The sequence below is a fragment of the Lepisosteus oculatus genome, chromosome 1, assembly GCF_040954835.1.
Source record: "Lepisosteus oculatus isolate fLepOcu1 chromosome 1, fLepOcu1.hap2, whole genome shotgun sequence".
Taxonomy (NCBI): domain Eukaryota; kingdom Metazoa; phylum Chordata; class Actinopteri; order Semionotiformes; family Lepisosteidae; genus Lepisosteus; species Lepisosteus oculatus.
The window spans coordinates 10,591,634-10,604,723 of NC_090696.1; the positions used below are offsets into that span (position 1 = coordinate 10,591,634).

At 41.2% G+C, this 13,090-nt stretch overlaps 1 protein-coding gene across 8 annotated transcripts in view; it reads right to left on the reverse strand.

The window, feature by feature from the left end:
- kiaa1109 (KIAA1109 ortholog) overlaps positions 1–13,090 on the reverse strand; it is a 116,800-nt gene that overhangs the window by 55,416 nt on the left and 48,294 nt on the right. For all 8 annotated transcript variants that reach the window (XM_069193468.1, XM_069193705.1, XM_069193653.1 and 5 more), the window contains exons 26-37: positions 12,547–12,797; positions 12,135–12,393; positions 10,416–11,247; positions 9,410–9,480; positions 8,950–9,123; positions 7,633–7,753; positions 6,809–6,955; positions 5,137–5,264; positions 3,914–4,116; positions 3,103–3,294; positions 1,862–2,073; positions 352–503 (exon numbers count right to left, since the gene is read on the reverse strand). In XM_069193468.1, coding sequence (XP_069049569.1) covers positions 352–503; positions 1,862–2,073; positions 3,103–3,294; positions 3,914–4,116; positions 5,137–5,264; positions 6,809–6,955; positions 7,633–7,753; positions 8,950–9,123; positions 9,410–9,480; positions 10,416–11,247; positions 12,135–12,393; positions 12,547–12,797 — 2,742 coding nt within the window. The remainder of the gene's footprint in view (positions 1–351; positions 504–1,861; positions 2,074–3,102; positions 3,295–3,913; positions 4,117–5,136; positions 5,265–6,808; positions 6,956–7,632; positions 7,754–8,949; positions 9,124–9,409; positions 9,481–10,415; positions 11,248–12,134; positions 12,394–12,546; positions 12,798–13,090) is intronic.

A 13,090-nucleotide genomic window follows, 5' to 3' on the forward strand; every position in this document is an offset into this window, starting at 1 on the left:
TCATTGTTCATTCCAATAATGGGATGTTAAAACAGTCATTTTTAGCAACTGTGAAATTCTCCATTGTACACATTATTTAGAAGGCTTTTACAAATCCTTTGCGTTCATGTCTCGAATCAATGATAACCACAACTGATCAAATAATGGAACATGCAATGCAATATCTGAAATAAATCTGAACCCTACAAAACCCATTTTTTGGGTTAATTAATAGAAACCGAATTGCTTTGATTCAGATTTTATTTCATAATATGAAGCCACATCCCTCTGGGTAGGAATACAAAATAAAACCGCCTCACAACGCACTCTTCGCCCAGGACCACTGTACTCTATCATGTTCTCTGGGAATACCTGGAGAAGGTCTGGGCAGGGGAGCGCACGTTGGTAGGAGCCGCGAAGCTGAACCAGATCTCTCGGATGGTGAGCTTCATGCTGCTGGAGTCTGGAGGAGGAGGCATGAGTGGCAGGTCTTTCTTGAGGTCATCAGACTCCACCCCTTCATCCTACACACACACAAAAACACCACAGAGGAACTGATCACCACTGTTCTTCTGTCTGGTCTGCCCACATACGTCCAGCTAGGTGTACCAGAATATCACTTTTACAGATTTTATAGAGCACACCATCAGACCCTTATATTAATCATAAGCAATAAAAAAAGAAACTGTCATAAAACAAAAAACAAAATCATGCTGATATTCTTGGAAGATGACCTCAATATTTGAACCCTTTCCCTCATTTGATAACTCTTCACAGGCAATTAATAAAAAAGCACTGTCTATGCCTTTTATATCTGTACAATTTCTATCACATTTATCCAGTGAATGTTGAGAGTAAAGAAATAATTTAAAAAATATGCATTATTACAGCTCTGCATCTTGACACCAGAACTATGGGTCATTTGTACAGTACTGAGACGTGTCAAAAAAGATCACACAGTGCCTAGACTTAGGCATTTCTACTAAATTGTAAAGTTTTGCCTTGGTCAAACAGCTGATCTACAGCCTGTATGGCCACAGATAGGTCTATTGCAATAGAGAATAAAATCCTAAATTTCATTATCTTCTCATCAAATTGCTATTCTAAACATGACTGCTTCTGCTTTAGGTTACAGAAAGGACACTCACAAGCTTCCCAATTAGCTTTCAAAACTATTAGGGAATAACGCACCAAAAATACTGGTATTTAGTTTTATTATGACCTACAAAGAATCAGTTTCTTTTAAGTCTGACAAAGCCCTGACGAAAGCACAATGTATCACCTCTCCATTGTATTACTGTTTGCTTAAATCAGACCACCTGTTGTGAATCTCTTTAAGAGATACAATACAAGTTTAAAAGCTTATCAATGAAAGGCATACATATCTGGACAAAAAAATAATTAAGCTATAAGATGGGTCTGGCCAACCTCTTGATTTTTAATAGAGCATTTGTCTTTTAAGGTCACTAAAGCAATTCTTTCTGTTACTGAAATGTCACTTTTTAACAAGACTTTGTCAAGCATCAAAGTAAGTACGAGAAATTTAATTTAATATTGAATATGCAAAGGTGGCAAAGTTAAATTAGGCTTGTCGTTGGTTTATGACCAGCCATGCAACCACACATTGTAAGACTGTGATGGATGGTAGACTATCTAGAAATAAAAAATATTTATTTGTACTGAACATCCCAAAAGTTGTGGGAATCCAAGAAGTCTATGACAATATGGTAACAAATCTAATTAACTCTGATACGGCATTATAATACAAGAGCTAGTTACCTATAAGACTATTTGTCATATCAGATTCTTTAACAGATGTCACGTGTGTATTTTAGAAAGCACAGTGGCACTGTGCTCGGTCCCCCCGGAGAGCTGTAATCACCTGCTCGTCAGAGTCCGAATTGCCGTTCGCATCAGATGAGGGGCTGGCTGCATCGTGTGGAAGGTTGTCATCGGACACGTCAGTGCTGTATCCGCTGCCGGTTTGAGAGCCCGAAGACCCGTTGGATTTCAAAAGCCCATTTCTTTCTGGGCCGTCTGCTTTACCCATGACGCCAAAGGCGCTGTACAGAACCGCTCCGGACTGTCTTCCTCCTAAATGCAATTGAACATGCAAAGTCAATGGCCACAGGTGTTTTCTGCTGTAACCTCTAATTAGATCTAATTGGGCCATTCAATAAAATAAAGATCACATAGTGCAGGACTGGACAGGGTGAAGTGAGGAGGGAAAGAGACTGTAACAGGTACTGTATTCTGCCTCTCAGACAGCCTTGTGGAGGAGTGCACACAGAGTGCTTTTTGATAATATAGTTAATTGGGAGAGGAGTCTTAAGTTAGACCTCAAAAGACTAGATATGAAATAAAAAGAAGAGGCTAAAAAATGTGGAAGCAAAAGTCAAGAAATGGACAGAAGTTATAAGAAATGTGGGTCATAAAAGGTATTTCTATCTGAGAATTAATCGTGCCTTCTTTATTAAGAAGCAAAGGCAAGTGCAGTAAGGAGCAGTCATGGATACTTTGTTTCTTCAGCAGCAGATCCCTTATCAGCTCAGATTTGAAAGGTCTGAATGCAGTGCTGCCCGTCTTCCAATATTGAAGCATCAGATAAAAGCAAATTTGAAACGGCACCATACTGTTTAGACAAGTTCCTTTCAAACAGTAAAAATAAATAGCTGAAGTATTTTGATAAGGATGATTTCTATCATGTTTTTCCCCCGTGAGCCTTGAAAAGATCTGGGTATTTTGTCAATCAATGCTACACAGTCTTGATGCATAGTCTTTGTTTTCTTTTCACTGCCTTTCAAGGCCAGTGCATCAAACAGCTGCACCATTTTATGACATGCATCATTGCACAAAAGCAACAACCAACACTCCACAAAGCAGGATACGAAAAACGGCATATCTCCATACCTCCACTTAACCGTGTATGTAAAGGTGTAAAATGGTCAGGCAATAATCATAATGGAAATAAAATGTGAATAATAAAATTAGAATTCATACAATAAAATTAGAAGAATATAAATTCGGAATAACAGAGTTACATGCATCATGTATTTCTCAACAGCATGAGCTGTTTAGGCATTCAGCTTCACAGAAAGGGTGAAAAAGTTCAGCAGACTTCACCTTTCACAGTCAGATTTTCAATGCCACACTCAAACATGATCCAACCCCACTTCTCCAGGTTGACACGGGTCGAGTCAGAACTCCCCTGAGGCTCAGTCTCATCTACAAATGTGAACTCATCCATTTCCTCCAGGTTGAAGAGAACTTTGGACTTCTCAAATGGGATAGCAGTGATGGCAGAGGTGCCAATGTCTAGAAAAACAAACAAAAAAGTGTCACTCTAAAATGATTCTGAAAATGTTTACTGCTGCTCTAATTTTCGAAGGTTAAATTTCAGGGCTAATGCCAAGCCAACGCACTAATTCCTTTCAATCTTTTAAGGGAAGGATATGAAAAAGTCACATATGACCTCAAACAACTGATACATTTAAGAATGTTAATAAACGTATTTTTGTTATTTACATGTGGAACTGTATAATAAGAGAATCCATAAAAACACACTCAAGATGTGTAAACAAAGAATACATTTAAATTAACAAAATCTTCAAACATGCCGCAAAAAGCACACCAAAAAAATAAAGTTCCTACAAAACTTAATCTTTCTGTCTCCATTAAGAATTACTGGTAAAAAACAGATGCATACCTTCTGTAGATTATAGTGTTTCCAGCTTTAGTTGCTTAACTTTTTCAAGTTCTAAACATACATGCAACAATTTATACATGTACAGGTATACACAAAACACATACTGTAACAGTGGCTGTCTGCAAAAAATTCTAACAACTGTAAGGAGAATTTAAGGTATTTACTGTACATTAAAGTGTCCGCTCTAAACCCATTTTTAATCTGTGCACCCTCTTTAAACAAATTTACCTGAAGTGTCCAGGCCTCTGAGTTGGCCATGAATGCGATGAACATTGAGCTTCGCTGCAATCTCTTTTCCTTTCTCTATGCCAGCGTTAGACCTCAGTGAGCCAGAAGACTGGGGTTGCATTTTTGTTGCAGATGCGTACTTCTCAAACGTCACTGACGATCTCCCATGTTCCAGAGTATTCGCCGTTTCTTCCACAATGCCCCTGGGGTGGATGAAGTAATGTTTAATTTACTGTATGACAGCAATAAAATACATACTGACTTCAACTGACAAAAAAAAAAATCAACCTATTTTACATTCACAGTTAAGAACGGACTATTTGTAGACTTCAGGGGTAAAATAAAACAAGTGCCTATATGTACCAACCATCGTACAAGTGAAGGTAATAGCATGCCCGTCTCTGAAACTGGCTCACTCAAGTTTACTGATGACGTAATGAATGACAGAATGGATTCTGTGTCATACAAAAACATTGTCTGCTTATGTAGAAAACACTTATTGGGTGGTGTTTCACCAAGCACTGTGTCAATAACCTAAACCATCTGGCCAATACAACCAAAGACTTTTTAGGAGGAAAAAAAAAAGAGGAAAGTATTAAAGACTGATCAAGTCAATCCAATTGATTCCACATTTTACATGCCGAAGAAAAAACTGAAGTTGAATCCCCAAAACAGGGGTTTGGCTGTAATAAAGCAACTAAAATGGTTATACAAATAGAGTGGAGATCTCAATGAGTTGTAGACCTAAAGTCAATTACTCCCTCAAAGGGATATGCATCCACATACTGGGCTTTATGCTGACATATTCTTAAATTCAATGTGTTCAAGCATGTGAAATCACAGAGTTGAACACAGAGAACATTTCTGTTTAATATGATCATAAAATGCATGCATGGAATTACCCAAAAATAAAATCTGTATTATTTTGTATTTATGATTCATATTAATCTCACGATCTCATGATCACACAAAACAATTGCTTGAATGGGAACACAAAAGCACCATTTTTGACTAACTGGTGTCCCACAAAATGTAGAGGGTACTAAATACATATATAAACGGGCATACCGTGCTTATGCACAAATAATACTAGATATTATTGACAACAGGAAATAAAACAACTGTACTTTTTATCACAGAAAATATTTTCTAACTACTGAAAAGAAAAGAAGCATTCAGAGGCTTTCTATTTTAATTGCATTATGCCACATCAATCATTTCACCTGTTCATTCGCAGCTGGGTTCCTATTCTGTCGAAGCACAATGCCACAAGAGACACGTGAATAATGTTTTTATTGGAGTTTGAGGGAGAACATTCTTCCACTGAGGCTTGCAGAAGACACAGATTAACCTGCAGGGACCAAGAAAGAGGGGTCACACACTGTGGTTAGAAAGCACAGAATAAGCTGGGAAGAAAAGAGCTACTCAATGACATCAAAAAGTTGCTCCAGTGATCTGATCCAGTGGACTGCTGAGAAAAAGTTAAATGTTATTTAAAACACACATCACTGTTGGTTCTTCTCATATAATTAAATGTCTGTTACAAAATTTAAGCCTGGTCAGTACCTGGATGGGAGACCTCCTGGGAAAAACTAAGGTTGCTGTTGGAAGGTGTTAGTGGGGCCAGCAGGGGGTGCTCACCCTGTGGGTCCTAATGCCCCAGTATAGTGACGGGGACACTATACTGAAAAACGGGTGCCGTCCTTCGGATGAGACGTAAAACCGAGGTCCTGACTCTCTGTGGTCATTAAAAATCCCAGGACATTTCTCGAAAAGAGTAGGGGTGTAACCCCGGCTTCCTGGCCAAATTTCCCATTAGCCCTTACCAATCACAGCCTCCTAATAATCCTCCTCTATGAATTGGCTTAATCACTCTTCTCACTTCCCCACTGATAGCTGATGTGTGCTGAGTGTTTTGGCGCACTATGGCTGCCATCGGATCATCCAGGTGGATGCTGCACACTGGTGGTGGTGGAGGAGAGTCCCCATTACCTGTAAAGCGCTTTGAGTGGAGTGTCCAGAAAAGCGCTATATAAGTGTAAGCAAATAGTATTATTATTAAAATGAGAGCACAAACCTAAAGTTTGAAACCCAAATCATAGTTTGTTAAATATCTTTCAAATGCAATCATCTGGCCTTAATACCTGAATTTAATCACTCCAGGATTATGTACAAAATCCCACAGTGATGTACAGATACCACTTCATCCAGCAGTGAAGTGCAGCGCCATGAGGTTGTCATGCAGCAGCTGTTACATGGTAGTAGCCTCAGGGCACGGCACATCACGACCAAAGTAGTGGATTAATAGAGTAATGGAGTTAAGGGTCATCTTAAATTAGGCCAGACTGCTCAATCCCAGAGTAGAGTTTAGCCAAGATGTCTAGTTTAAAACTCCAAACCGTTTTGATCAGTGCCACGGGATCTTTAGTGAACAAGTAGTAAGGATCTTGGTTTAATGTCCAACCTGCGAAATCTCTTGCAGCATAAAGTCTCCGGTCAGCATACTGGGACACCAGTGTTTGAAGGTTGTGGTGCAGCCTGTAGTTACTTACTGGTCCACAACTTCCAAATACAGCAGCAACCTGAATTTGCTGAGAGGGCTCCCATCCCACTACTGAGCAGGCTTGTCTCACTCCTGAAAGCTGACAAAATCATGCTAGAAGGCTGCAAACGCAGCATTGATTCTCTTTGAGAATGTGTAATGTTTAAGGTGAAAACAGCCCTCAGAATAAAAAAATCCTTGAAACTAAAGGCCAGGGATGTGACTTTGATTTATGAGTCTAGTTGTTAGAAGGCAGTATGCTGCTGGAAATAATTAAAGAAAAACCCTTCGAACTGCTGAGCTTGTGCATAGCACTAAATGTGCTGGGCTCAATGCAGAGGCCTGCTGAGTACCTTGGGTATAGACACATTAGCCTGGAGGCCTTTGATTTTCACATTATCCTGTTTTGCTGACAGGTCTGTTTGCCCATGTCCTGTGTTTGTAGATCCGGGCACTGCTCCCTCCATCTTCGATCCCCTGGAATCGTGCTTTTCCGTGCTCTGCACAACAGAAATGAGATTCCCTGACATCACCTGATAGCACCTCCTCAACTGTTCATACCCAAATACACAGCAATATCTATTCACACAACCTGAGATACATTCAATGCAGTTCAAATAAAGTTTTCATTACAGAGAAGTAGAAATGTTTACAACAGGGAAAGAAGGATTTAATGACGCAGTTTTCCTCCCCAATTGCCACTACAACTGATGTTACTGGTGTGAACATAAATCCCATGACAATCACACCAAAAAACTAACAAAAAGTGCTATCATTTAACCAAATATGATGATCAGAAATGTACAGCATTCTGCATCAGTGCTCACACCATGCAGAACGTTAATTGATAAAGTGCTAGGGTAAAACAAGCTTGTCTGTCACGGGATACAGTACACATCCAAAAATACCATTCCTAGACTCGAGCTCACATTAGGATGGACTTGTGAATACTTCACATAGTAGAAGTATGATTATTTTTAATAACATGATGATTATGATTATATATGGAAGGGTTACCAAATATCTTAAATCCGTATGTTTTCCTGAAAATTTTTAATGACTGTCTTGTCACCACGGAAAAAAAAACAATGTTAAGGGTTATAAGAAAAAATATGAATTTGGTTATTTATCCTGGTTATTTGGTTTAAACTATTTTCCCTTCAATAAAACCACTTACTGAGTCTGATACTGTTGATTTGCTGATCTGATAAGCTTCATTTAGCACCTTGCTGTGCAGATCATCCAGAATAGAAGCAGGATGCCGATTGCTTGCAAAATGAACCATCGCCTCTATGTATCTAAGAACGAACATAAAAAAATGAATTACAATGTCCAAAACAGCAAAGGTAGAGAACGCAATCTAGTGTGCACCTACATGATTAAATGAGCAAAACCACAGACTACGTGAACCAAATCTTAAAAAGATCATATTCAGGAATGAATCTGTTCAGTTCCAGAAGTCCTGGAAAATACAAACAGTAGCTACTGCAGGAATTATTACACTGAACATGTGTAATAGAGAAAGATCCACAGTAATTCTGATTCATTAATAAAGCATCAGGAGGACCGGCTGGTTTAAAACAAAAACAGCAAACAAGCCAATCTTTTGGAAAGATTCTATAGAAACAAGATCGCTATTGAAACATTACTGGGCAGACCTTTCTACAAAGCAGTAGCTCATTGTTTATGAGTCTTAGGTGTCACGCCCGACATCCCTCCCTAGAGGGCACTCCACTGCTCTCATTATTGTTCGTGTCATTTAGCTCTCCAGGTGTACCCTTTTAGTGTTATTTAAAGACCAGCTCCTCCAGTCCTCGGGGCTCATCATTAGGGAAAGATGTCGCGAGGCCCGCCTAGCACCAGGAAACCCTACGTCCGTCTCCTGAGGGCATAGGTCTCATCCCCGACACCTCCCGTTTCCTGAGCCCGGGGTCTGGAGGATCTCGCCCCGTCACCCTTGGACCTCCATGTTTCGTTTGTCTGTGTGCTCCCCCCTTCCGGGGATTTTAACTTTGTCGCGTTCCAGGATGGATTTCCAGTTTATGGACTTTCGGACCGTCCTTTGACCTGCCCTTGGACCCGTTTGGATTTGGATGCCGTTTTGTCTTCCCCGTACACTGTCTCACGGACGGTCACTATTATTTTGTGCACTATTAAACCCCTGTGTGTTCCTTTTTACCACGCCTCCTGTTTTCTCCAGCTCTTACCGCATCGCATAGAGTCTTCTACAACATCCGACACGGATTCCAGTCCGTGTCTGTTACATTAGGACTCTGATAAGCACAGCATGGGTGAATATGATGCAGCACTCCCTTCAGTTCAGACACTGAGCAGTGTGGCGATAGTGGCCTACATTTCTGTGTTTCTTATTATGTAAGAAAATATTTATATGATTGTCTGCCAGATTACGCTGAAGAACATCTGTGCACTATACTATGTTTTATACACACTAACCTTGTTTGCAATTAAATGAACAGCAAACTTCCTATGTTACCTGTCTAGAGCCTCTGCCACCAGGGGTGTTAATACCACATCCACTGCTCCTTTCACTTCAACTATAGCAGTAGTCCTCGTCTGAGAGAGGGGCTGATCGAGGCTCCAGTCATCGGTGGTGGTCTCATCATCTGTATTTTCCATAGCTTTCTTCTCCAAAGGAGTGTATGGTGTGCTAGGGCAAATAAAACGTTATTACATTCTTTATTTGAACACCTCAGGATTTATTCAATCTACTGAAGAGACCTGATCCAAGTATTCAAAGTACACAATCGGAGAGATCAAACTGGATCCAGCCTTTAGCCAAAGAAACAGGTTAGCTGGGCTGAATGACCTCCTCTTCTTTGTAACCTCCTGTTGTGTCACATCATTCCCATTTCAAAATGTAGATTATTTTTTACTAAATGTGGTTATAAGTTAATAAGTTAAACATAAGAGAACAAAATAGAAGGTTTACTTACCTGCATGATCCTCCCATTAGTTGAACACCTCTGTCCAGCAAGGAACTGGCAGCCAGGCCATGCTTCACTATCTAAAACAAAATATTACAATAGGTAGCCTATATCTTAAGCAGTGGTTTGTTATGCTGTTAAGTATAGCTAAGGGTTGTTCGACATTGGTCCTGAAGGGCTATTTTCTCTGCAGCGTTTTTTCCAATGTAGGTCTGTTTAAGGTGGAGAGAACAATTTTAAGGAGCAGGACAATCCTAGTATCTTGCATATATAATACAAATAAGAAAGTCTGCAGAATTGCTTTTATTTCAATATAGAATCAGGACAGAAGATTTTAAGCAACAACTTATACACAGCTTAAAGGGGAACTGCGTCCCAATTTCTCAGACTGGTCATTAAATCTCATTAATTATTAAAAATTAAAAATGAATTGACGTTACAGGAAAAAAATTACAAATTTTGAATTAAGCACAAAATCATGACCTTGGTGAAAGTATTGCAAGTCGCTATATTGCTGCAAAATTGCACAGAACTGTGACGTGAAGTGGCTCTTCCTGCTCACTAGTCTCCATAATGACTAATGTAATGTGATGTACGAGCAAATCAGTACAGCTTGTCCACCAGACATTTCACCGCAGAAATCTGCCAACATGAACTTCATGCAGAGATAACACAGCAGTGTTTGTTTGGAAAACCATCTTGATATCAAGAGCAGTATTTCTATTGCATTAAAAGAGATGTATTCACAAGCCTGCGTGTTTACATTGTAATAGGGCCGCATCACGTCGCCGAAGGTTTTGTTGCCTCGTTCTGAATCCCAAAAGATGGCGCTGCACATACCTGGAAATTTAGTCTATTTTGTGATGTAAATTGGAGGTTTTACAAGTTACTGTGCACATTTGACTTTTACTGTGGTTTGAATAATCAATTCTGATTCTTTCTAACCCTGAAACATAAAAATAGTGCTGCAGTTCCCCCTTTAAATTACACATGGCCAATTTATCTGTACAGTTACCTTGAAAGAGGGAATGGAGAGCTGGTCAAAGGAGGACGAGCTTTCTTCGCTAGTGGGCGTGTCAAGATCCAGTGGGCGATGCAGTGAGGACTTTGAAGTTCTCTTGTTCGTTGGCTGCTTCACTGACCAGTTAAACACTTGGTAATGAGCCAGGTAGCTCTGGTAGCAAGCCATGACATGTGGTTGGGAGGTCACTTGTCCAGGCTCTGGGGTCTTCTCCGTTTCCACAGAGTACACATGCTCAGAAGATTCCTCCTCCACCCCCAGCGCAGACACAAAAGAAGCCTGAGAGGCATGAGTGGGGATGGGCAGAGGCCTTGGTTCTTGGATGACCTCCCCATTAATCGCATAGGTAAGTGGTCCTTCCACGCTGTGGTAAATGGAGCTCCTGCTGTAATCAATCTGTTGGGCCTGTTTCTTCTTCTTCCTCCCCGGGTAGGTGCCCGGCCCCTCGTCGCTGCTGATGGGCTCAAACTCCTCGGCAGCTGAGAAGTAGGCCTCGCTGTCTGCCATGGACATGCTGGAGTCCATGGAGCGGTACTGGTGAAAGGTATTGGAGTCGGCGGAGGGCGTGAAAGGGAAGGAGCCAAAACTGCGCCGCTGGTGGGGCGAGTCCAGCACGTTTTCGTCACTGCGCGACACCTCGCTGCTGAACTGCACCCCCGCAGGAGGGGGCTGCTTCTCCCCAAAGACCGCTGCCGACAGGCTCTTGGTGCTGCCCAGCCTTGCCGAGCAGACGGAGGACTGGCGCTTGAGGGGGGAGCGCAGGGAGGCTCTCTCTTGAGCGCTGCTCGGGGAAACGGAACAGCTTTCAGGGAGCTCAGAGGGAACCCTGAAAAAACAATAGAAAAACCAAAGAGAAATATTAAACTCTGGGGGGCTTTATTTGTTTAGGACTTCAATATCATTGTTATGAAGCTTCTAAACCACTTTATTCTATATCTAAAACCTATCTTCAAGTCAAGTTATTTGTTTAAAAGAAAGCATAAATGCTTCCACAAAGAATGGAGATATGCATCTAGAAACCTATACATGTAAAGACTCATAAAAACAAGCTCATATAATTCAGACTATATAGATTAAATTATATAAAACATTATATAGTGCAATAAAAATTATGCAATGTAATAAAACTGCAATAAAATCAATACTTGCTACAAAAGGTGTCGCTTCAATTGTATTTAAATTTAGAAGTGAGAAACTAATATAATCTTAGGGCACCAGCACGAGCAGCTGAGAACCATTAATAAGGCAACTCTTTCTTTGAGCTCCGATTTTTCATGTTTCCAAAACTGCTTGATACAGAGCTTTGCAACAGGCTAAAAAAGCTTAATTGCTTTCATCTTCAACAAAGAAAACTACAAGGAGACTAGATTCAGGTATTCAAAACCCTTGACAAAAATTAACCCACTGGACTCCTTCAGAATCAGCAAAATATAATCCGAAGGATTTAAGAGGAACCTACATGAGAGTGCCTTTGAAACTGAAAAGAGGAGGCCCATTTATAAACAAGGCTGGAACAGGCCACCCTTCACATTGTTGAAACCGATATCCTTGCCTCTGTCAGGAAATACCTCGAAGAGATCCATGGATCAATTAACTCCTGCAAATTAAAAAACCCAGATGGGCTGGACGGTCTCTCTCTGGTTTGTTAACACTGCTGACGGTTAAGGCTGTACATATGCTGATCAGCTCAGTCAAGACTGTCAGTGAACTCACTCTCCATTCATATCCTCGGGCTTGATAGTGGAGGGGAAGCCCAAGGCTGCAGTGTTGTCCTCGGTGCTGGGAGAAGGGCTGTCCTTCTCGCTGGCTAGAAGAGGCAGGGCCGCGCTGGATGTGCTGTTCTCTTCTGAGGAGGATGAGGAGCTGTGGGAACGCAAGGGGACCTGCAGGCTCAGGTGCTGGACTTTCTTGTCCAGGTCAGCCCCCGGGGAACGGCCTTCCCATTCCTTCTTCTTCCCTCCGTTCACCTTACCTGGAGCAGCAATAAGGCAGAATTTCTCAGAGGAGTACAAAGCTGCAGAAATGACAGTGTTGAAGGGCACTGGGATTGTTTTCGCTTTGTAGGAACGCGTTTGTGTTTGCTGTGCCACATGCATGAAGTTCAAAAGAAGCAAAAAAAAGTTACCCTCTGAAAGTTTTGGCGTCTCCTTTGTGATGATCCACTCTCCAGGCTGGAGCAGGGACTGCCCATAGCACATGTCCGATTCAGCACTGGAGCCAGAGAAAGCAGAGCTGCTCGAAGGGGTCATCTCCTCTAGCCTGAAGAAGTCCACTCCTGTGGCCGTGCCTCCAAAAAACCGACAGCCGCCGAGACAGCCACACTTGTTTTTGCTTCTCTTATTTTTCACAACATCTTCAGGCCAGAGGAACCAGAGCCTAAGGAGAAACAGGTATGGATTACACAAACTCATTGTTTACCATTGTTAATACTATCACAGCTAATACAAGTGATGTTTGTGATAAATCCACAATCGTTATCAGCTGATAATAGACAACTGGAAGGGAACCAAGGTTTTTACAAAACAATTGGCTCCTACCACCCACTGCTGGTGAGCTGCATTGTGATGCCACAGTGCATCACAATAGAGCACTGATTAGAGGAGCAATATCTCTCTCACAACAATTTAAGGATCCCATGGTCAATTCAAGACTTCCCACCCTGGCGTCAC